This window comes from Glossina fuscipes, unplaced genomic scaffold (genome assembly GCF_014805625.2).
Source record: "Glossina fuscipes isolate IAEA_lab_2018 unplaced genomic scaffold, Yale_Gfus_2 0, whole genome shotgun sequence".
In the NCBI taxonomy this organism is placed as follows: Eukaryota; Metazoa; Arthropoda; class Insecta; order Diptera; family Glossinidae; genus Glossina; species Glossina fuscipes.
The window spans coordinates 28,927,308-28,951,935 of NW_023998414.1; the positions used below are offsets into that span (position 1 = coordinate 28,927,308).

General features: G+C 31.3%; 1 protein-coding gene across 10 annotated transcripts in view; it reads left to right on the forward strand.

The window, feature by feature from the left end:
* The window catches only part of LOC119644812 (cyclic AMP response element-binding protein B), a 35,258-nt gene extending 12,125 nt beyond the window's left edge, over positions 1-23,133 (forward strand). For 2 of the 10 annotated variants that reach the window (XM_038044560.1, XM_038044562.1), the window contains exons 2-7: positions 16,397-16,590; positions 16,648-17,051; positions 17,764-17,916; positions 18,132-18,303; positions 22,175-22,321; positions 22,474-23,133. In XM_038044560.1, coding sequence (XP_037900488.1) covers position 16,590; positions 16,648-17,051; positions 17,764-17,916; positions 18,132-18,303; positions 22,175-22,321; positions 22,474-22,682 — 1,086 coding nt within the window. In that variant the 5' untranslated portion in view covers positions 16,397-16,589 and the 3' untranslated portion in view covers positions 22,683-23,133. Of the gene's footprint in view, positions 1-8,732; positions 8,823-9,665; positions 9,934-10,069; positions 10,110-16,396; positions 17,052-17,763; positions 17,917-18,131; positions 18,304-22,174; positions 22,322-22,473 lie in introns of those variants that run through there. The other 8 variants (XM_038044559.1, XM_038044558.1, XM_038044557.1 and 5 more) reach the window with 8 other exon arrangements.
* Positions 23,134-24,628: the final 1,495 nt, after the last annotated feature.

Below are 24,628 nucleotides of genomic sequence, written 5' to 3' on the forward strand. Positions count from 1 at the left end.
TTACAGGATTATACTAGGGTATAAATATGTTTACTTCCCTCCGGAAACGCTAACAGCCTCCTTTTATGGGACTTGTTACTGTCTGATTCATTTTTTAGCTCACCAATCCTGATCCATAATTATGTTGACAATCTTTATGATGTTATCCACGGCATAGTAGTTTTTCTCAAAAAGAGCGTAACAAAGTACAAGTTAAATAGTTTAAAGGTGACCGATTTCTGTAACAGTTAGTCACTTACAAGATCGAACAGAATCGAGTGGAATTGAGAAGTAATAATAAATTATAAAAAAAGAGCTTGAACCCTAAAAAATGTTGACCTTTTAAAAGATCCCATTCCATCCCATTCGTATCTGACGTTGAATGGGATGTACTACTGTACCACCTATTGCTCGGGTCAATATTTTTTCGGTTATTTATTCCGATTTATATGCACAATATTACGCATGCATAAACATACATAAGCTATTAATGCAGTAATAACATACTCTCTGAAGGGAAGTAGAAAACACATAGATGAAATCCTTGAGAGAAACACCTGAACTTTGAAAGTTTTTAATGACACAACCGAAAACCGAAAAAAGCTTAGCTATTTTGCTAAATGTTTTGCTGCTTTTTTTTTTTACTTTTCCAATTGCTTGGGACACTAATTTTATTGCGATGATGATTCGTGTCATGATTTTGTGTGTGCGCGTGCTTATGTGTTTGTGTAGCGAGTTTACGATAGCCTTGAACTTCACCATACTGGAAGGTTATGTATTTTTACTGACGACATACTTACAAAACGTTGACTAACGGTTTGACAAGGTCAATATTTTATGATTATTTACAAATACGAATACGAGCGCCTATGCATGTCTTCTACAAGTGATTCTATTATTTACTTTAACAACGTCAGCCACAATATCTGAAATACCGCGTTGCGGTTCATTCTTTTCTTTCAGTTGTGTGTTTGCCATTGTGCCTCTTTTGGTGTTAAATTGACTACATTTTATTTGAGCACTTCCTAGGCATACATGCACACCCACACACGCAACCTTATTATTAAAAAGCTACATAATTTTTGAAATATTACTTAAAACTCCTTCCTTTCGTTCGTCGATTTTTATAAAATGTTGTTTCAAAATGCCTAGTTGCCGGCGAATGATAAATGTGAGAAACGTCTCGAAAGATTATGTATTCACATTTGACTTAAGTTTGAATGAATAATTAACGCAAAAAAAAAAAAAAGGGGATAATATTCATCCGAAAACAAAATTGATTTACTTACCCTTTTCATCGTTTGAGTAAATGGCAGATGTGAGCAGAATATTTGGCTAAGGTATGAAAGCGCAAAAAAGTACAGCTTTAAAAGAAAAAAGCTTGCAGTAATGCAAGCATCTTAATGTAATGTATAAATAAGTACAAGCGATATCCATATGTAAAATGCATCGAACGACGAGCATCCATTCCCTATCTCTATCCATTAGTTTCTCCCGTCATAAGAAGTCCAACGTCATAAAAAGTCCAAATCAAAAGGCCAACTTGCCCTATGTGGCCCTTTTTTGAGTCAGCAAAGTAAAAACGCTGCTCAGACACATCAACTGAGAATCCGATTCCACGTTGGCGCTCTTTTATTATTTCCTTCACGCATTTTCTAATATATTGTCATATTACAAAATCACTTTGCCAATATACTGAGATTTTTTTTCTTTTTCTTAATATTCGCATGAGTTTATGTCGTTCTTTGTCGGGTAACGTTTTGCAATAAAAGTTTCGTGTCATTTGAAAAACCTATAATATTCTACGCCCCACTAGCTCCTTCAACCTCTAAATATGAAGCCATAAATTTTTAGTTTCGTGATGGACATTGAAACCTAGCTTGTTTTCATCCATTATATGTAAAGGTAGAAAAATTCTACGGATGAGCAGGATCACATATACGTTAGCATAAAGCCTATAAACATTGCTTTAACCTTGACTTGTCCATTTATGTTGCAATAATATTTACACTATCTCTCGTAAGTACTAAAAATTACAACCCAATCGCGAATATTGAACTATGTATACATTTATATACAACTATGTTATGTGCGTGTGTATACCTTATTGTTTTTTATAATATGTCCACTTTCGATTGAAACGCCAAAGGGTTAATATGAGTTAATTTTGCTCTGCTAATGTCGGTTAGCGGCAAAGCGGTATATGTAGCTTTAAATTAAGTTGATTTAAATTAATTTTATTCCGTTGGCCCGACAACAACTATTTAAACTTGCCCGTAAAATTTAGCGAAAGATTTGATATTGAAATATCAAGTCAAATCGAGAAAATCGAAGACCTAAATAGCGAAAATTTCTCAACATAATGCATACAGATGAAGAGTCTGTTAGCAATCCTTAGTCGTTAGAGTTATCATATAGTAGATGAATGTAATGAAAATGTTTCCGATAGAGTAAAAACATAGCATTGGGCCAATATAACTCTAGGTATAAAAGTGACAGAATTAATTTACCTCAAACACTATACTTCGGGGAAAAGAACTTGACTTACATTAAACAAATTATAAGGTTAACCGCTTAGTTAGAGTAAAAGGATTCGAATAAAATCTAAAAAAGACCACTGATTAATAAATAACATAACTAAAGCAATTTTGTGAAACTTGAAACAATTTAAAAACAATGAATTACCAAATCCAGTACTTTGCACCTATGTAGAAAAATCTTCTTTATAATTGGGAGATGTCTCGATTGTCGTTTAAGTTGGAAAGGTTAAAAGTGCTGAATTTAAAAGAGGAGAGACGATAAAATGAAAAAAAAAAAAAAAAATAGGGCAAATGATACCGAAAATATTTTTACGCCGAAATTGGTGTAATAAAGAGAATACTGAAGAAGAAACAAGAGTAACAACTTTCAACAAAAGTCATCATTTCTGCGTAATAGAAATATTGCATGCTATAATTGTGTTCACCACAAGACAAGGGCAAAGTGAGTTCGCAGTATTACTTGAAACATTAATCATAGTATATTTTAGCAAAAATGAATAGATTTTAGTCGATGATGCTTTTTGTCATATGAGCAGCAACTTGCTCCTGAATTGATAAATTGAAAAACTTAATACCAGCTAGAGGAGAAAATATTCCAGTGAAACATTTATATACTTTTGTGAGGGACTTTTAAATTACAAATTATCGCATGCTATGATCATTGCAATTTTATATCCATATGCAAAATAATTGAGAATGGCAATGTCGTTAATTTTGATAGAAAAGTAGCACTAATCAAAACAAAAGACAACCGAAATATATATAGATTTAAAGGAGATGCCCTACCCAAGCAGCACAGAAAGTACAGAACAATTAAGTGGAAAAGTTGATTATAATACATAAACCATGTCATTTTGAAGAGATCTCTACGAATTGAAGAATGAAAACGCGTTACACAATTTATAGATAAAATCCATAAACGATTTTGAATGTGTAACCTCGTCTCTATATGAAATTATTGCTAAATCAAATCCGGAATTGTCGCAATCATCAACAACAAATTTATAAACAACAGACAAAAACATAATCGGTCAACGCCGACCATTCACGCCCTATGTCGCTTCGCCTAATATAGTTTGTCACTCGTTTTAGTAATAATACTCCAAAAAGTACACTTTATTTTCACGTAAAGCCAGAATTGTCATGAAAGCCCGCATTTTGTAAGATTATATTTTCTTTCCATACAAAGAGTTTGCGTTTCGTGATAGCCTCTATATATATGTTGGGAATAAAAAAGAATACACCTACGTGATTCAAATTCACAACCGTCAATTTTTTTTGCTGAAACGCATGAATTTATGATGAATTAATTTTCATCATAAAATATTAAAAATTAACCCTTTTTCCTTATCACTCGTGAGATACCTTATATGGAATGGGGCCAAGAAATAGATTCATATGGTTCCAATTACGTGCACTTAGGATAGATTTCTTCGTCAATTACAACTATTGTAAGCTTATTTTCACTATGAAATATTGAAAATTCAATCTTTTTATACTCTACACCACTTGTGGTATTGGGTATATTAAGTTATTGCGGTCGTATGTACACTTATTGTTATACCGATCAATTCAGAATTCTAATCTGCATTGATCTAAGCCTGTCTGTCCGTCTGATGTCTGCCCATGTAATATATGTTCAAGCTACAGATCGGAATTTTTGAGATATTTTGATAGAATTCGATACAATCAATGAAGCAAGTACGAATGCTATTGAAAATCGTTATACTTATACGAGAGTTATCATCGAAAGCAAGCGCTTGCATGGGGAGAAGGTTTTCTGGTTTTTTTAGGACGAAAACTGAAATACAATAAAATTTTTGCAAAGCAAATGAAATTTTGCAAATTTAGATCACGTCATACGATATTTTGGGCGCACTTTCATGAAAAATATACCTTTAGATGAAAATAATGTGTAAATTTTCATATATATTATTAGCAGAACGAGCAAAAAACTGCACTACGAGAAGTGATGTAGGGTATTTAATGGAAAAGAATGTTATTCAGCACTTTTTTGCTGATCGCCACTAGACCTTCGGGTATACTGGGGACGATAAAAATATAAAAAGGCCATATCAATAACCAATAGGTAGACAGCGGTGGGAACAAACCCCGCAACGTTCTTTATATTGGGAGCTTATTTCGAGTAATGCTAGCTTAAGTATGAAGCTACCCCAAATATCCGTCGTTTTCGAAAATGTGAAGTTAATAGCCGATCAAATAGTCAATTTTCCTTAAGCAAATTTATATCGTCGTCGAATTCTTGAGGTAATAATATTGTTCACTTTAGTGAAGGTTCCCACATTCTGGGAAGCTTTTCCATTTGAAATCCTTTCATGAAGTACTTTGTATTGATTCATTTCTATTAACTTCACGTGTCGGTCTATATATCCTACCTTATGAACGCAATGACAGGTTGAAATTCCATGGTATGGTCATGCTAATGAAATACTTTTTTAGGTCATCAGAACGTAAATATTTCAGAGATTCGCGAAACGAACCTCCAGTAACCACGAACTGGGTTGCTTTATCTGGTAAATTAACCCACGGTAATTAAATATCGGCTTTCCCTGATTCCAATGTCTTTAACTCACACAAGGCATTTACAAAATGTATCCACACTGGTGGAATTTAGAGTGTGATTACCCGAACTTTGTTTTCAGTGACATGGACTTTTCGACATTTGGGCGGCATGATACGTCGTCAACTCAAACATACGTGTCACACACACACACACCTAGTCCTTCTAATATAGCTTAAAAGTATGCTACAAAAATATGTTCGCCATCATCACCAGATTATACGCACATTACGCGCATTGTTGAAAGGTGTTGAAAGGAATCAAAGGGACTTGAAGCACCGCTGCTTAAATATTCCTCATCAGCGAAAGCCAAGCAATAGGTTTAGATTAAATCTATCCTTCTCTTTAATTAAATTTGCATTATGAGTATATGAATACATATGTCTAGAAGAACAAATCCGTCCACGAATTGTTCCTTATCTACATGATATTACATTAAGTTCAAAGATCAGTTATCGCGTCGCTGGAATTCACACATAATTACGAAAAGGTATATATTATATAAGCAAGTGAGCATTTGTATTTGGCTTAGTAAATATCCATCGCGACACTACTTACGTAACTACATGCTTTTATAATGGACGTTGGCAAGTATGTCGTCGCATGCCGCTCTCAAACATTTTTTTTTTTTTTTTTTGGATTCGATATTTGAATTTTTATATTCGGAAATGGTACTCACTTTTCATCCAGAGAGAAATCTTGCTTCTAAAAAACGTAACATTCATGTTGTTTGCGTTTGCTGTTAAATTACATTCGGCTCAGGTGTGTTGCATAATTTGGCAGCTCACATCTGTTGGTAATGTTTGCTACTTATCTTACGAATATGTAAACTTTAGTGCATCTTGCAACTAAATTTGAGAAAAATTTATACAATATATATGTGTATATATGTGTATAACAAATACAAAGATATACATGCATATTAAAATTTATTGAAAATTTCTTATTTTAATGAAGTTATTATTGAATGTAAAAAGGGAAGGGGATTATCCAGAGGGATTATAATTACTTTTCTCATTTTTTCACTCCTGCTACTCCTGGCCAAAAAATATTTGTGAAAAGTTTTTAAGGCATAAATGCATGCATTGAATGGAATTCAATCCAAACACATGCCGATTACTATTCAAGTTACGATTACTATTTTCATATTAAGATTAAAATTCTGCCAAATTTTGCAATTAAGTATCTGCGGAGGATGAGGAGCTAAATTCTTTGTTTATAGTCTTGCATCTCCTATTAAAATAAGCTGTGTATATAGTTAACACAGCTGTATATAAATGTACAAACTGTAATATTCCTAATTGGGTTTTAATTTTTAATAGTCAACAATTTCCAGCTCAATCCAAGCGCGCTTCTTTCTGATATATAATTTAATACAATATATTTAAATCGTGTGATCCATTTGTTGACATGCTTGAAGGATTCTTGATGAGAGATAAAAAATCACCATAAATGGCCGCCAGTTTATCCAAGTGCTCAGAGAAATTCATTTCATTAAACAAATTCACATAAAATACTAATTCATTAGCACCTTGACAATTACTGATATACTCCGTCACTCCAGAACTTAATTAAACGGTATTTTGCTTCTTTGACTTCACAAAAAGAAGACGAAAGCAGAAATATCATAGACACCCTACACCACTTTGCCTAGTACCTCGTTTTGGTGTTATATTTGTCAATAAGGCTCGCACCTTGGAGGATGCGTAAAACATCGTACGACGTGACCCAAATTTGTCAAATTTCAGTTTCCGTAATAGAAAACTAGAAATTGTACTTTTTCTTTATATAAAGGCTTGCTTTTCATCATAACCCTTATATAAGTTAAGAGCTTAACAAAGAGATCTGTGTGATCCAAATTTCCTATTGTTCATTTTTTTAGTTATTCTGCTACTATGGATCGATTTTCATCATAAATTATGAAAAACTAAACCTTTCCTGAAGGCTTTACTTTTTATGAGAAATAGACCGATACGGTCGAAAAAGTGGGCTGATCCGAACCATTCTAAATACTGTTCGTAGTTGGGCCACGTCTGCGAACCAAATTTCAGCAAAATATCCCAAAAATTGTGGCCTTTAAATTGAACACATAGACATGGACAGCCAACAGACGGGCAGACGGACAGACAGGCTTAGATTGATTCAGAAAATTTTCCCAATCGATCGGTATAATAAAAGCTGGCTTTATCTTAAGCCCTTCTGGGTGTTACATACGTCCGCACAAACTTAATATACCCTGTTCACAAGTAGTGTAAGGTATAATAGTCATAATCTCGCTTTATCTTTTCACTCTTATATTCCTAATCGCTCATTGTAAAGAATTAAGTTGTAATTAATGTAAATAAACTGAAAGCCTAAGTAGAAAAAGATATTAAATTAATGGAAGCGTCAGCCCCAAAAACTAAATTGACTTAGAATTTTACTTTCGCTAATAGAGTTTATGGAGAAATTCCTTGGGGTCGAGAAAAAATCCACAAACCTAGCATATATACTTTGTGGCACGTTTGGATAACACTAGCACAACCTTCTTGAAAAGCTATCATACGAAGCTTATACGATAGATTTTGCTATATAGGTTTGTTATAAGTCTTCTAATCGTAAAAATATCTTAAAAACTTTGGTAATAGTCCGCGGCTTTCAAGCGAGCCAAGATTCACAGATCAGAAATCACTGGCTTAGATTACGATTTCAAATTTTCGTTATATGTCTGTTTATGTAGAGGATATCTACGATATATGTATTAGAGTTTATTTTCTAATTTCAACAGAAATCGTCGATAGCATTTGTAAGAAGACCGGCCAAGTCGAATAAAATTTCTACCATTTTGTTTTTAATTTAAAAAATATTATTTCGGCCAAGAAACCGAATTGAGTTGGTGGCATTTTTGAGCGATGTATTTTTTATAGTATTCAATTACGCAATTGAATTGGGTGATTTAAGCTCCCAGCAATCCACTACAAGTAGATAGATAGTTAGATAGATAGATTCATGGGTGGCTGCTGCGGCCTGATTAATAAATCTAAAAAACACCATTCCAGACTCACTCAATTAAAAACATTATAGTTATTCAAGGCCGGTGATTACATACAGTACATCACTTCCCCTACACCTATTTGAACTCAATCTAATTCAATTAATTTTTATGTCAAACAATTATTATGGATCAATTTTTAACGGAATATATTAAAAATACGATTTTTTTGCCACCCGGTTCATATGCTCGTCGGTATTAAAAACTCTGCCGGACGGGAAATTTGAATCCGCAATCATTGAGTTCTTAATCGTGATCGTTTCTTTACCCGGCTACTCATACGGCACTCGCTAAATATTATGTAGCAAATTTTTCAAAATACGACATTTTGTGGTATTTACAGTCGTCGCAAAACTGATGCGACTAAACCCATGCCATATAGAGTTCGATCTAGAACAAAAACGTGATAATGTACAGAATTTCGTAGAAATAAGTAAAAATTTGGGATTTGTATGTTAAGTATATATGAACAGACAGACCTACAGACAAACTTAAACCGCTTCAGAAAATGGTTTGAAATCGATCGATGTAATAAAACGTGATTCTATCTTAAGTTCATTTCGATGTTACATACATCCACACAAACGTAATATCTTTTAAGACCCTGGTGTAGCGCATATAAATAATCCACGATAAAGTAGTCCACAAACTATACGAGAATTATGAAGAGAAATTAAGTGCCTGCAAAAAGGTAAGTAAATTTCCAAAATTTTGAAAAAACAATTAACGAACACATTTCGCATTATTTATTATATAGTGACATTTCATGATGACAAAGTTTATTTGGCAAAGCACTAGAACTTCTTCCAAATATTTATTTATTTGAAAAACAAACAGATTCGAATAATTAATATATATAAGAAAATTGGAATGATCTCAGAGACTTAATTGAAAGCATCGAGCGAATTGGTAAACAACTTAAAGATGTCGCGAAGTTGCTTCCCTTAAATGCCCTGAGTAAATATATATGCATTTAGTAAAATTTAGTCAAAGATCTCGATCAAGGTACAAATGGTAAATGGCTTTGAAGACTTAAGCATTTCCCGAAGACTATATATGGTTAATGAATTCAATAATTTTATTAGATATTCGCCTAAGGTTACAAAGCTTAACAAATTACTTGAAAGTTAATGACATATGTGTAAAGTGAAATTTAATACCGATAAAGATCGAATTCGAACATCTGTTGTAAGAAGAACAAAATTCCATCTTTTCTTATAATATATTTTTTTTTTTACGATTACAATTTTAAAAGTAAAATTTTTAAATTCATTTTTAAAAAATATTGAAATCTAGTCACATATACTACATATAAAATTCGTATAGTCTAGCGAGTTATACGATTTTTTTACACATTGGCAAGTCAAGACATTGCAATTGTGTATTCTCTCCCTCTCTCTGTCTATCTCTGCTCTCTCTTTGCCCCCCTCTTTTTTGTTTCGTAATTACAATCTCTTTAGTTGCTTCTTCTACATCTATGCTCTTTCTTGTGTTCGCTTTTATCGTTTCGCACCAACAAATGACGTAGTGATGTCATCAGAAATTATTTAGTTTTACTTTATTATTTCTCCGTTGCTTCGTGTGTTATTTTTCATTCGTGCTGTGTGTGCTTTGAATTAAAAACTAAAAATATTTACTAAGAAAAAATTTCTTAAAATTTAATTTCTGAATGAAATTAAAAAAAAATTTAATTTAAACGAATGGTGTGTATTGCGAAAGAAATGGAGCTCTGTGTTTAAAAAGAAAACTAAGCCATAACGGTATTTTGTGTAATTTTGCAAAGCAAATTTATTAGTATACAAGTCAGTCTTTCTTTCTTTCTTTTTTTTATTTTTTTTTTTCTGATTCCTCCATTCTCGAAATTCATTGAAAATATTTCAGAGAAAAAATGCGAATAGTGAAAATTGTAAAATAAATAAATAAGAATGAAAATAAAGTTTGAAAAATTTATAAAATAAGTTAATATGTGTATGAAAACGTAAGGAAAAGAATTTTTTGCCATACGATATCGTTTGTGCCTCTCTCAACTCAGCTGTGTGTGTTCGAATATATTTTTTTTTTTTTTTATATCCTCATAAATGTAAATTGTTATACTTATTCTATTGGCAACAGTTTACTGCGTTTAGTAAAGGAAAACATTATTTTTTGGTTGCAAGAAATTCTAGTCAATCTTAGTTCGCTCATTTATTTCAAAATCCAATTTTTATTCTATTACATATTGATTTTGAAATTAGCCAAATTTATAACGAAAATAGTTATTAAATTACGTCACTATACGAGGTAATATTTACAAAAACTTAATGAAGCCAACAAATATGAAAAATGAATAACAAAAACTACAATATCATAAAGATAGCATTATAAACATATATATATATATATCTATTAATATACGTATGTATAAGCAAATACGTATTTCCTCAGATATACAATGACCCCTTCCACCTCTTGCATGCGTGCTGTGGAGCGTTATGGCTAGTCTTAATTCTCTTCTCTCCAAAATTTTAGCTATTCAAAGCTTTTGCTTTAATCATATTTTCACGGCTTCGGTGAGAAATGTAACAACATTGCAACATTAGAAGCAGAGCTGATAATTTTCGTATAATAATACTTTTCTCATATGTTTCATACAATTTTTTTATTACGCGAAAAATATACCTTAACGTATTTATAATCAAAAAAAGGGCTCATGAAGGAAATTACATGATTTTCTCTAACTGAAACCGATGAGAATAGTAGCCTTCATCCAAGTATCGATAAAAATATCGTCTATCATACGATTAGGTGTAACAGATCAAATAGAAATTTATTGTCGCATTTGCCCTTTGACATAGTTTTATATCATTTTTTTAATTCATTTTTTTAATACAAATAACTCTTCGTTTACTTTTACTGTATATTAATTATATGATCGACATTCATGTACGTCCCGCTGGAGGCACAAAATAAAATTCCAAGTTAAATTCTTTTCTGCAACGTTTTTGCGCGAAAAATAAAAATGTAAAATATGATGAGAAAATGTGATTATTTGAAATATATATTTGTAAGTGGACCGTTGAGACACAAATATATTTAACAAATAGACAAATACTACGTCAACCAGAAGCCTAAATTGCATATTTCTTCTGAGAGTTGCGGGATAAACTCATTTTCTCGACGCTTGATAAACTGGAAGCTTCAGTGCATAGAAAGTGATTACCTCATTTTCCTTTTTCTTATATATTGCAATGAAAATTTCTTTTAAGAGATTCATTTGCACTCGTATATTCTATTGTACGGATTGAGTCGTTCGTCGATTGATCGTCACGATAAGTAATATTGTCCAAGCTAAGTAGTCATATTTATGTACATAGTAAATTAGTTTGCATTGTTTTCATATATTCCTGGAATACATTAGATATTCTAAGAAATATAAAGTCCTTGGATATCGATGTCAGTGCTAATCTCGTTTCTCTTATTGCGTTGTCGTCGAAAATGTTATGCCGGCTTGAACTAGGCATAGCATTTCACGAGCTGCCAGGTCAAGCCTTCCAGCCCCCTCTTATTCGACGAATAGATTTAAAACGCTATTAAATAATCGAAAGAAATTCGAGTATTTTCAATCCGCACCAATACCAATGATAACGCATATAAAAATATATTTCTGTCATATGATAAACAACAAAAAAAAAGGCATCTTCCACGTTCGTTTAAGTACACTTTTAGATCGTTAAAGAACAAAACAACAACCATACTTATCATCACTGCTTAAGAATGCTTCAATGTTTCTCTTATGTGCTTATACGCATATACAACTGTGCATATATGCTACGTAACCAAAAATAAATGAGCAAAACATTGACAACGGCACGCACACATGCGAAGACAATACGTGTACATATATTTAAAGAAAGAATGCTACATCATCATCGATGCCAACCATCATAGTCGGTCGACAATGTCATGACGTCATTTCATAAAAATAACACCAATGCAGCGCAACAAACAAGCAAATAAAACAACGGCTTAGGTTTAGAATTTAAATAAACCCGCGGCAACTCTACGATAACAAATTCTTATCTTTAAAATACGTAATACTCTCCCATATGTTGTAAGAAATATTGGGTCAAAATTAAATGAATTAATACATCAAGCTATATTTTAAAATCCTCAGAGAGAAAATCTTACCTTTTGCTTAATGGTTAAAAATGTTTGATATAAATATATATAGACCATCGACTAGAACTGACAATTAACTCAACTTTTCAACTCCAATATTCACTACGCTACCAAATGTACATTTAGAGACTAGAAAATCTATTTATTTGTTAATTATAATTCGTAAAAATATGTGTTTACTTAGTAATTCACTTATTAGTTTTCATTTTGCAATAGCATCGTACTAATATCTTCAATTATTCACTTTTCAAAAGTCGATTATTCAGTCACTTCACGCGAAAGAAGGAATGAAAGCAGCATTGTCCTATGAGGATTTGAACTCTTTAAAATTGCTTGTGTTCCGCATTCAAACTTGATCTGTGGAAACGAACTAAAATTGTGTTTCAAATATTGTCTATCTATAGCCTCAAGATGGATATTCGGACAGATGATATAGAATTGAACTCTTAACGATAAGCAAGAATATCTATGATCTTTAAAATTCGTTTAATTCATACGATTTTACCTTTTGTTGTAATCTCATCTGAAAGATATGCCCACCAACTTCCCAAACATATCGAATCGATAAATTTAGATCATTGTCAATATTATCTTTTTAAACCTTAGGCGAAAGTGTCTGATTAACTGGAGAAGATCGTGAAACGCGTAGATCGAGTTCGAGTCTTTGACAAGACATTTTATTCAGTTGTTCGCTTATCAAACTGAATGAAACGAACGTAAATTGGGGCCAATCGAAGCGAATTCGCGAATTTGACTAATTTAAACGTACAGCTTTCTAAACTTAATTATAGCAAACCATTGGCTGCTGAAATGTGCCAGGAAGACTATATAATTTTAAAAGATATAAATGATACCCAAATTGCATATCATCTCGATCACAAATAAAATGACAAACAAAGCAAACTCTTCTTTTCCGTTCTTAGGAAAATTGATTTACTTAGCAAAGTAAAAGGATTCCTATTTTTAGGTTAGTTAGCCTGAAAAGAGCTCGCACTATCGTATAGAAAGATAAAGAAATTCAACAGAAAAATATATAAGAAACATTTCGAGCTCATATGTGGTTAAAAAGAGAGTTCAATCTCTAAGAATCTCAGTTCGCACGAAATCAAATGCACTTGATTGGTCAGTTCTTGTAAGATGAGTAATTCAATAGAGCTGGGAATCTGACTTATCGTGTATAAAAATCGATCTTTTAAAAAAGATTTTAGATCGAAGGACAAACTTTTCTTTTGCAGTTTTCGCTTTCTGAAATTAATAATGTAGATGCACCCAACTCTTTTTTTAAATGATTTTGAAATAACCCGGTTCGCCAACCAGAGCCAAAAAAAAAAAAAAAACAAAAAAATATTTTTAATTCTAATTTTGTCGGTGTCTCGCAGAAATTTACGTATACAGCAGCAAAATTTATATTTTGGCGGAATACTTTGTTCAAAAGTGAATCGGGTTATGCCCACACATGCGTTAATAACGGTAGTATTAGTTAAAGTTGGGAAATTGAGTTTTATTTATTCTTGACAAAAGTTTTCTTTTTATTTTATCAAATGTAATATGAATTTCATTATCACTTTTTTTGCACGATTCTCGGAGAAAATGATTGGGGGTTTTTTCATCTTAAACGTTTTTTTTTTTTCTTTTAAATTATGGGAGACATACCCAAATTTACTATAACTTGCATATATTTTTTCGCATTTTTTGCACAGATTTCTAAAGACCGCATAGAGACCAAGAGAAAAAAAAAAACGAATTGGGATGTATTTTTTGAATATAATAAAAGGCTTCATTCCGTGAGAATTTGACCCCTCAATAAAAGTGCATATCATTAATTACGCTTACCGCACGGATGTTTCTTTATTAGACAAAACTGCAAATATCATATTAAATTATGCCTTCTTACTATTTACATGAAATAAATGCAAAAAATTCATAAATTCGATATATGTCTCCTTAAACACGATCATAAGTAGTGAAAACCCCTGGAAATTATGAAACCATAATCACTACTATTACGTATGCTCTTCGAGTATGAAGCTTCAAGAGTTTTACTTATCGAGCATTATCACTCTAATATCATTTTATTATTATATAACCGTAACAAAATTTACTGAAGACAGACAGTATAGGGACGCGAGACACTGGCTTCCTAAGTCGGTTATATTACAGTTATCCAAATGTAATGCTTATGTGGACGCAAAACGTATTCAAAGATTCGATATACAACCATATTCTGAGCAGCATCACAGCGATGTCAGAAGTCACAAGGAGCAGTTACAAGAACTTTCTTCCTTTTTTTGCGTGGTTTTCGTGACTTAATAACCTTGTCTCATGAATAAAATTGATAACTAAGAGTGCTATTGTAATTACTGCTCTGACATACCAAGAATGATAGAAAATCACAAGAAACTATAATAACGTATTTTTTTTTTTTTTTTTTTTTTTTTCTTGCGAAATAAGAAGATGCCTCCTGCTCCAGGAAGAAGTGAAAGATGAGAGTGAAAGAAAAAAATTTGGAGTTGCAATTATCGACTGAAGTACTCGCATTCGCCGTAGCTACATCCAAAGTAAACTCTACCGCACTTGAGAAGATTTGAGTCCGCGACCATTGACCTTGTGGTCGCAATTCTTACCTACTCGGCTACGCATGCGAATTGTTTTCTCTTCTGACTAGTGACCGGTTACAATGTCAGAATGCGATTGTGTTGATCTCTTTCTCGTTCGCATTTAGAAAGCTAAGCGTTACAGATATTTTATTAAATAATTTTAATATTGATTAAATATTTATTAAATCATTTTAGTACTGATAAGCAAGACAGCCGCCAGTGTTATAGCTTCTATGAAGTATATAAAGCTATCTCCGTAGCATCTGATTTTTTTTATTTTTTTTTTTTTTTTTTTGTGATGTAACAAGTTAAATAAGTTTTCTCAGTAATAGAATAATTTGTTTACAGTAAATGGGCACTGGGTACTTCAACTTGTTTACAATATGGATGGGTATTGTGATCAATTTTTATCTGAACAACTTTTGAATTCGCCAAACGAGAATTATTGTTTGCTTTCCACTATTTGTCCAAACGTGGTAAAAATAAATTTTGCTTCATATAAAATATGATTAAACAAACTCCTTTTTGAATCTATTTTATTTGTCTTTCATCGTCTGTGCTCTTCTTTTTCTATTTGGTTTACTTACTCTTTACTCGTGCAAGTAAGAGAAGCAATGAGAAACGTACAGGCAATGAAAGAAGTCAAAGTAAAGTACGATATAAACGAAACCTGGACATGCAAGACTCACATAAGAGGGAATAAAGGGTACGCGATTGATTTCCCCTGCATGCTCTTTTTATATCAAAAATTTCGGGTGACCTCATTTATAAATTCTATTCAAATTCAAGATTATATAGGAAAACTTTCCTAATTTCGAAATTTGTATGTATTAGAGTCAAAACTTTACTAAAATGCAAACAAAAGCAAAATCTTTCAATCATTGCGAGTGAAAATGGATTTTTCTTTGTAGCAATTTTATCCATAATTTAAAAAAAAAAAAAAAAAAAAAAAAAAAAAAATTGATCATAATTTTAATCTACTAACAAACAAATATTTTATAAGAGTGTGTAACCACTTGGATTATTGCCATTGTTAACATTACACAGATAAGCAAGTTTTTTTCTATCTATGCGTTTATGACGATTTATGAGTAGATGAGCTGACTGAGCTGACTGATTGTTTGCCAAAAACAAAGAGGCCAAGAGACGTTAGCAGCACATTTCGCGTTCGGTATTTGTGCGGTTAGCATATATTGATGATGAAGTCGTTTTCAGTTATTGTGTTAGTTAGTTGATTGTTGTCAATATGTGATAAGTGTGACTCATATAAAACAGATAATACGTCGCTATGACGATTAATCGAGAGATGTTAAGAATTTTTTAATTACGAGCACAAAGAGATCGTAGCTGTACGCGTACACACATACGTTAAGAACTGAGTTGAACAAATGTTTACATTTCGTTATCTAAAGTTATTAAATTATTTTTATTTATATATGTAGATATAAATATATATTATTTTATTTCATTTTTTTTTTTTTTTTTGTTTTTTTTTTTCTCGTTTTTTTAGTTAAAAAACCCTCGAACTGGATAATTTGAAAGTTTTAATCTGGATAAGGCACAGTAGAAGCCAAATTTTTATTATATTACAAATGCTTGAAGAAAAATCATTTACGGTGACGGTGGGATAAATAGTTAATACACAATATTAGCACGCACGCGTGCCAGATGAAATAATCAACAGTGAGAGCAACAAAAACTAGAGTGAGTTTCATAAAACGAATTTACCACACGGTTAATTGTCTTTCGGTTGTTGCAAAGTGAAAGAACAAAAACTATTCAAACTGAAGCAATTGTCGGAAGACGTGACGGTGCTGTTGAAAATTAAAAAAATGGACAGCATCGTGGAGGAGAACGGCGGCGGTAACTCCAACATGAATAATGTGGATGAAGCGGCAGTGACAGCAGTAAATGTTGCTACTGCTGGTCATAATTTAAATATGACGTCACAACAACAACCTCAACTCACAGCAGCATCTTCAGCACCTACGACACAAAATAATATAAATAATAGCCAAAATGTGGCGCATCCGCCACCACCACCCTCCTCCCAATTATCGGCATCAGTTTCAGCAGCTGTAGCAGCTGCCGCTGCAACCGGTACTGTTCTTACCACCACAACAAATGTGGTACAATATTTATCATCTCATCCCCACGGTTTGCCGGTATGCTATCTCATTTATTCACTTTTATTATATCCACCACCCAACGATACTAATACAAAAAAAAAATTTCAAAATTCATTCGCCCAGGGGAGGCTTGTTTTACTTTATTTAACCGCATTTAAAATAAATATCAATTTTATTGGCCCACATTTGCAAGTATTCGAAAGTGGCAAATTTATTACCCAAAAATACTTTTAAGGACATGTTTTAATATTAAAAGAGTTCTATTAAAATTAGTTATAAACTAAAAAAGAAAATCTTGCTTGGGTATAAGATAATGTCAAAACCTACAATTAACGTTAAGTAAAGGAGTTTGAAGGGAATACACTTTATTGTAAGAGTGGGTTGGGACTTGACCACCACGTACTGAATAATTAATTAAAACTTGAACGGAAGATAACTTTTTTTTTAGAAAATTATGATTAACGATTCAGATTTGCATTGGTTCAAAATTGAATTAATACAACTTTTGCTTCTACAAGATCATCTAACTATAATAATAGGATATGGCGGTTCACGTGATGAAAAGTAGTAAACCTTTTACCGGGAAATCTCTGGCCATTCCGTCAAGAAAATCGAGTCACATAAATAAGAAAAAAAAAAAAAAAAAGTGAATGAAAAAAACAAGTTACTTAAGGTGGTGGGTATCGAACATTCATCTATATATTTAATAATTGTTTTTATTTTTTTCCTTTTTTAATTTATCGTTTAGGTTCAGTCAGTTATACAGGCAGCCAATCAATCATCTGTCATACAAACAGCCGCCGGTACAAATACACAAGGACCTGTTGCTATACCCAAAGGTGTACTCTTTGTTAATAAACCAAATACAGTTATACACACAACACCAGGCAATGCTGTCCAAGTAAGACTAAATGCTAACTAACTCAATCGTTTTGATAATTTATTTGCGTTTTTTTTTTTTTTTATTTTTTATTTTTAATTTTAAATTTCATATAACATAAAAACAATGTATCGGTACGGTTATGCTTCCAAACTCGCCTTCCATCATAATTTGTTTGATTTGTTTTGATTTGTTCAAATGATGTAAAATGATGATCAAAACTTACTAAAATCAAGCTTCCTCCACATTTTCCCTGCAAGATTAAGCCAGAACCGAATACGCAACACCTCGATACAAATAGTGAAGATAGCTTCACGGATGAGGATTCACCGCGCGGCCGAAGAGAACTTACCCGACGACCTTCATATAATAAAATCTATTCAGAAATTAGTGGACCCGACATAACAGGTAAAAATTAATTAATTTTATGAGATTATTCTCTACATTAAGTTCATTCGCCCGCGCTATTCTCTCTTTCTCTATCCTTTTTTTTTTTTTTCTTTTTTTCTTACTCTCTCTCTCTCTCGCTCTCTCTATCTTTCTTTCACTTTCTCTCCTTCTCTCTCTTTCTCTCTCTCTCCGTTTCGCTCATAAGCATTTTACATTAAATGGCCGTTTATCGTTTACTGGTAAAGATCATGTTTTCGTTTTATTAACTATTTGTAGATTAATTTCGACAAATGCATTTAAACATTCTTAAAATCATTTCATTCGTTCATATGTACATAACGTGATTAATTAATTAAGCACCAGTTGTCTCATTTGTTAAGCATAAGCAGTTTGCCATAATATAAACGATTATTTCAAATTAAAACCGAACAAAAAAAACCTTCTATCGAATTTTCTATCTAACGCGTCCCCACATTTCCTATCTACGTGTTGGTAAGCCACACATTGAAAGCCTTTAGCATTTTTTCTTTATCTCAGTAATAGTCGTTGCCGGCAAAAAAAAGTTCAACCAAAGTCCAGCTTTACCATCACCCAATATTTAACGGCCATGCTTTCGTTTCATCTAAAAATTTGCATTAACAAATTGGTGAAATTTTGGGGCAATTCTGATTAAAAGTGCATTTCAAAGTCGCCAACTTAGTTCGCTAGCTTTCATACACATAGAGTTTATATTGCGCGTGGTGGTTGTTCGAATTAAAAAAATTTTGCAAACAATTCTTCAAAAACTAATCGTAGACAAATCAAATTTATGAGAATCGTACTCAACTTATAAATTCCTGTCGGACCATCAAAAAAAAAAAAACAAATTGTCGAACGATTCGAATATTATTCAGTGCAATGGCTCGACAGCAAATTATTTGTTCAATTGCATTCAAAGAGAAACTAAATAAAAAAAGTTGCATTTATTTATGAATCGAAGGAGAAAAAAAGGAAAAGAATGCATAGCGATTATGTGTTTGGAGCGTTAACAGTTATGCATCAATATACATAGTTTATATGAAATTCCATTTGTCGGAACCATTTTAAGCAAGAATATATATATATATATGTCCATGGAAAATTTCAATTTTTTTATTCAATGCTCAATGCATTGGCCCTGGCGCTAATAGTGGTACCGCGGCAGTGAAAGAGCGGAACTGTGCGCACGAAATCCAACTGCTGTTGTGAAAAACGTCGTTTATTCTGATATTTTGGCACCTGTACCTGTTTCGAAGCGTTTTTCCCTTTCTCTCTCTCTCTCTCTCTCTCTCTCTCTCTCTCACTCGCTCTCTCTCACTCTCTCCCTCCCTGTCTTTGCCATTTATAAATCCATAGTTAAAACGTAATATCATTACCAAATCACCGCAGATAGAATTTTCAACCAACCATATATAGATGGTCTTCCATTTCGAACGCGTCAAAGATAATAAAATTCCTCATATTCGAAAATTTTTCTGTACTTGTTATTAATTATAAAGTATATTTAAAAAGATATTATTAGAGAGAGTATTTTTTTTTTTTTTCTTTTTTTTTTTGTTACCTTCAGCTCCTTCCTTCCACTTAATAAAGTTATTTCCATTAAACAACATTTTCTGAAATTTTGCAAAATAATACATAAAATCATTAAAAAGAATTAACGAATCATTTGTGATGAAATGTAAAAGTAACTGTATTTGTATATGTATTACGTTTCATTAAAACACGTTATAATACCAATTACATACGTACGTATATGCCTAAATAAATAAACATTTCTATATCAAAAGTTTTTTTCTTTTTTTTTTTTTTTTTTAATTCACAAAGCACTATCGTATAAAGAAAAAAAAAAAAAGTATCTTTGGCCAACTAACCAATTTTGTCCATTTTAAACGAATCGATCATTCACATAATCACAATGTGCATATACACGCCAAAAAAAAAAAATATATATATATAGAAAAAAGAGAGTAAGAAAACCATATTTGTCTCGCGATACCTATTTCATGCAAAAAAAAAAAAAAAAAAAAAAAAACAATAAGCAAATAAGTAAATTTGCTTTGATGCGAATCTTGAATATCTGGCAGTTACACAAACATCATACAGTTTCTCATTGATTTTTATTGCTTCACTGCTTTAGTGGATATTCGTACCGGATTTCTAACTAATATCTTTTACACGTTACCAATTATACTGAAATTTTGATTTGCTTTTTTCATTATGTACACTGTAACGATAACGGAAATCAACTAAAAACTTATAACTCAAGCTTAGTGCTTTCCAACTCCATCGTTTATATTTAACTTTTAAGAATATCAATAATTGATAACCCGGGAATGAAAAACCCGCATAGATCCGATCAAAAATATTCATTATTTGGATTATTCCGATAAAGTTTAAAGTATCGAAAATTTCATAATAAAATTAGAAAATTATATCGGATTATGTCCAATAGCCATAAACTCAAGTATCCATACGTAAAGTTCATCCATCAATTTGGTCTTCAACAACTCAATTATTTTCGGATTGTTTTATATAAATATATATATATATATATATATATATATATATATACGCCTTTCGATTAAAACGCAAGTTACGTAGCCGAGGAAAATAATTGTAACTCTTCAAATTTCTTCGAAAAATAACCAGGCCAACCGATATAGCAATGATCGTTAAAAAAAATCGGCTACAAATTTTTTATTATTGCAATTCAATTTGTCGGTTCGCTTATTAGCCAAGACTTGATAATAAAAAAAAATTTAAAAAAAACATTGAACGATTTTGGTTCGGAAGAAAACCATAAATTCCGTCAATAAGGCTCTTGGAGTGCTTAATTGAATAACTATTTGGCCGATTTATATTTTCTCATTAGATATTGTTCGCGACGATTATAAGAATTGTAATTTCACAGTTAACGCGCATAAGACAGGGTGTGACCTCATCCGTGGCTTAATGGTAAAAACAGCCAAAAGAACTACAATAAATACCACAATACAACATAACTTTAAGACAAAGGAGTGTTCCTATAAAAAATCCTTATAAACGCTTCACACACACACACACACACACACACACTTGTTGCGAGAAACTATTAAAAAACGAAATTCCTTTTCGAAGGAATGTTTAAGCAATATATGCATAAAACATACAAACAACCAAGGCCCCCATCCACTGCTCGCATACTAATGGTTTAGATGGCCTATAGAATTATTTTTTGAAAAATTTAAGTCAGTATCGATATTGACGATGAAAATATTTAACATACCTGATAATTACTTTTTTGGGTATAGATTTAGACAGGGCAATGAGGTTACGAACGACTATAATTAGGCAGATCACGACTTTGAGATAATCAAGAAAACCGTGTGTCTTAGGTAGACGTCGTAAGCGAAGCCAAATAACTTAGTGTAATACCAATGCTTTGGTCGTCATATAAAATTAAGAAAATTTCGCTAAAATTAACGAAAAAAGCTTTCATAATTTTTCATTCATTCCTGCATATAGCATTTAAAAAAAAAAAAAAAAGTTGATCATAAATTTCTTAACATAATCTTAACAAACAATAACTTTTTTTTTAAACAAAACGAACTTCTTTTTAAATTAATAGATTTTTCTTTTCTTCTGTTTTTTTTTTTTATCCTTTTTCCTTTTCTTATATATATCTTTTGTTCGGGAATAATTATGGAACATTTTGGTTGGTTTTATGAATTTCAAAATAATTTTTCAACAAAAATTATTTGAAAAAACTCCAAAAACACTTCACTCTTACATTTGGTAAATATCGGAAAACAATAAAACTAAAAAAAAAAAAAAAACAACAACAACAACAAAAAACAATAATAAATAAACAAAAAAAAAAAAACACTTAAAGGTGGCACAAATTTGCAAATGTCAGAAAATGTTGGTTTACCCGCCTTGGCAACTGGTGCAACAGGCCCCGCAACTGCTACCCTAATACATTTACCGCCCGAGAATACACCGCCATTTTATATACCCAATAGGATGTCATATAATTCTAGTAATTATCTCAATTCTTTTTGTTCTTGTTATTTTGTTCTTTTTTTTTTTTTTTTTCTTTTCTTTCTTTTTAATAACTCTTTTTAAAATCGACTCGAATTAAAAGGAAAAAATATATAAAAATAATTTTCTCCTTTTCCCTACGGTTTTTAGATAATAATGTCATAGCTGAAGATCAGTCCCGCAAACGCGAAATACGTTTGCAAAAGAATCGAGAAGCGGCTCGCGAATGTCGTCGGAAAAAGAAAGAATATATTAAGTGCCTAGAGAATCGTGTAGCGGTGCTGGAAAACCAAAATAAAGCTCTTATCGAAGAATTGAAGTCTCTTAAAGAACTTTATTGTCAAACCAAAAACGATTGAGATAAACCCCATACGCTAGAAGATTTTATACCGGCAAGTGAACAAGAAGAATCAGTGAATGAACAGCACCAGCAAGACATTGATTTGTTAGCAAATGAAGAAGAAGACAAAAATGAAGTGTTAAAAGATGAAATTAACACTATACCCTCCTGCTCGACATCGGCTGTCATTATTACCCATAATAATAATAATAAAAATAATAATTATAATAATAATAATAATAATAATAATGATAATGATAACAATAATGCTCGAATTTTAGATGATAAACAATACTTGCTGTTACGTCAGGCTTTAGCAAAGGAGTCTAATACAGGAGCGCCCAGCAACAATTCTAGCATATCTTGTATACGGATAATAGCAAAGTCTAACGAAAGCCACAACAACAACAACAACAACCACAACAATTGTGAACCTGATTAGATGAGTTTTTTTTCTAAATACTTGCGTATGACATATATTTTTTGTATAGAAATTGAAAAAGAAAAAACAAAACAAAAAAAAATAAATAAATATAAAAACACTGAAAATAAGAAACAGCAAACAAGGAAAAATTTAAATTAAGATATGAGAGATAAAAGAAGTAAAAAGAGAAAAAAGAAATAAATAAATAAATAAACTACACACAAAAGAGAAGATGTTTTAACACAAATTGAACCAGATATTTATTTAATAATAAAAGAAAAAAGAGGAAAACTTAGAGAAATTAAAAGAATAAAATATATCACAAATATAATTAAGAGCTCATTTTTCTCATATTGATTTGCTTTAAATTCAAAAATGAATATTTTTCTCAAGTACATTTGCTGCTCCCCTTTGTCGTTGTAATTATATTTTTAATTTAATGTTAATTGTTTTATTGCTGAAGTTAAGATTTTGTTAAGCAAAATCATTAAACTTTATTTACATTAACTGAAAGTAAAATATTGTTTTTTTTCTTTTATCTTTAAATTTCTGAACAATTATTTTCATTTACAATTTACCGTAAATGAAATTAATTTCTAATTACGCTAATTTCTAAGAGTTTTTTTCTATTTTACTCTTACTTTCATGACATAAATTTTTGATTTTTTTTTTTTTTTTTTTTTTTTGTAATTAGCAAAAGATAAGAAAAAAAAAGCGAAAAAAAAACTTTTTTATTCTATTTCTGTTTTTTTTTTTTGTTTTTTTTTTTAATTTATAAACTTTATAATACAGAGATTGCATAAACGAAATGCAAGTTCTCTTGTAAAAGAATTCAAAAGAAACTACTCTGCTGTGGCTCTCTTTAAAAAAGAAAAAAATCAAATTGAAAAAAGTAGTTTTTCTTATGCGTTTCGTCCAGTCATTTGAAATCTTTCCTCGAAAATGGTCGAACAGTGAAAACATTTGTAATGCAGGTATGTGTTTCGTTGAATATAAATTTATTAACGAATCGAAGTTGTTTTTCAAAATGCTTCGACTGTTGGAAATCGCGATTCAATTGCTCCTGAATTGTTGGTGAAATATGTTTGGAATTTTCTTCCTTTTTTTTTTTTTTTTGTACTTTAGAATTAAATAAGTTTTGTTACCATTAATTTGTATTTTACTCTTTGTTATCACATTGTATAGATGTAATTTATATATAAATTTAATGAAATAAATCAATGAAAATTGAAATGGAAAAAACCAAAATAATTTTATTCAAAAAAAAAAAAAAAAAAAAAAACGTAAATAAAACGAAAGGAAGAAACACAAAAACCTCAAGAAAAATTTTTACAACTTATATATTTCTATTAGAAGACACTAAATCCCATATAGTAACTATGTAAATCTCTTAAAATAACGTAAGAGAATTACTAGATGGGATCTTTTGAAGCTGCAGGCTTGTCCTTTTCGCATATAGATAAAGAGGGAGAAGCAAGCAGATAGCTTAAAACGTTCTATATCCAAAAAAAAATCGCATAAACTATATATATATTATAACT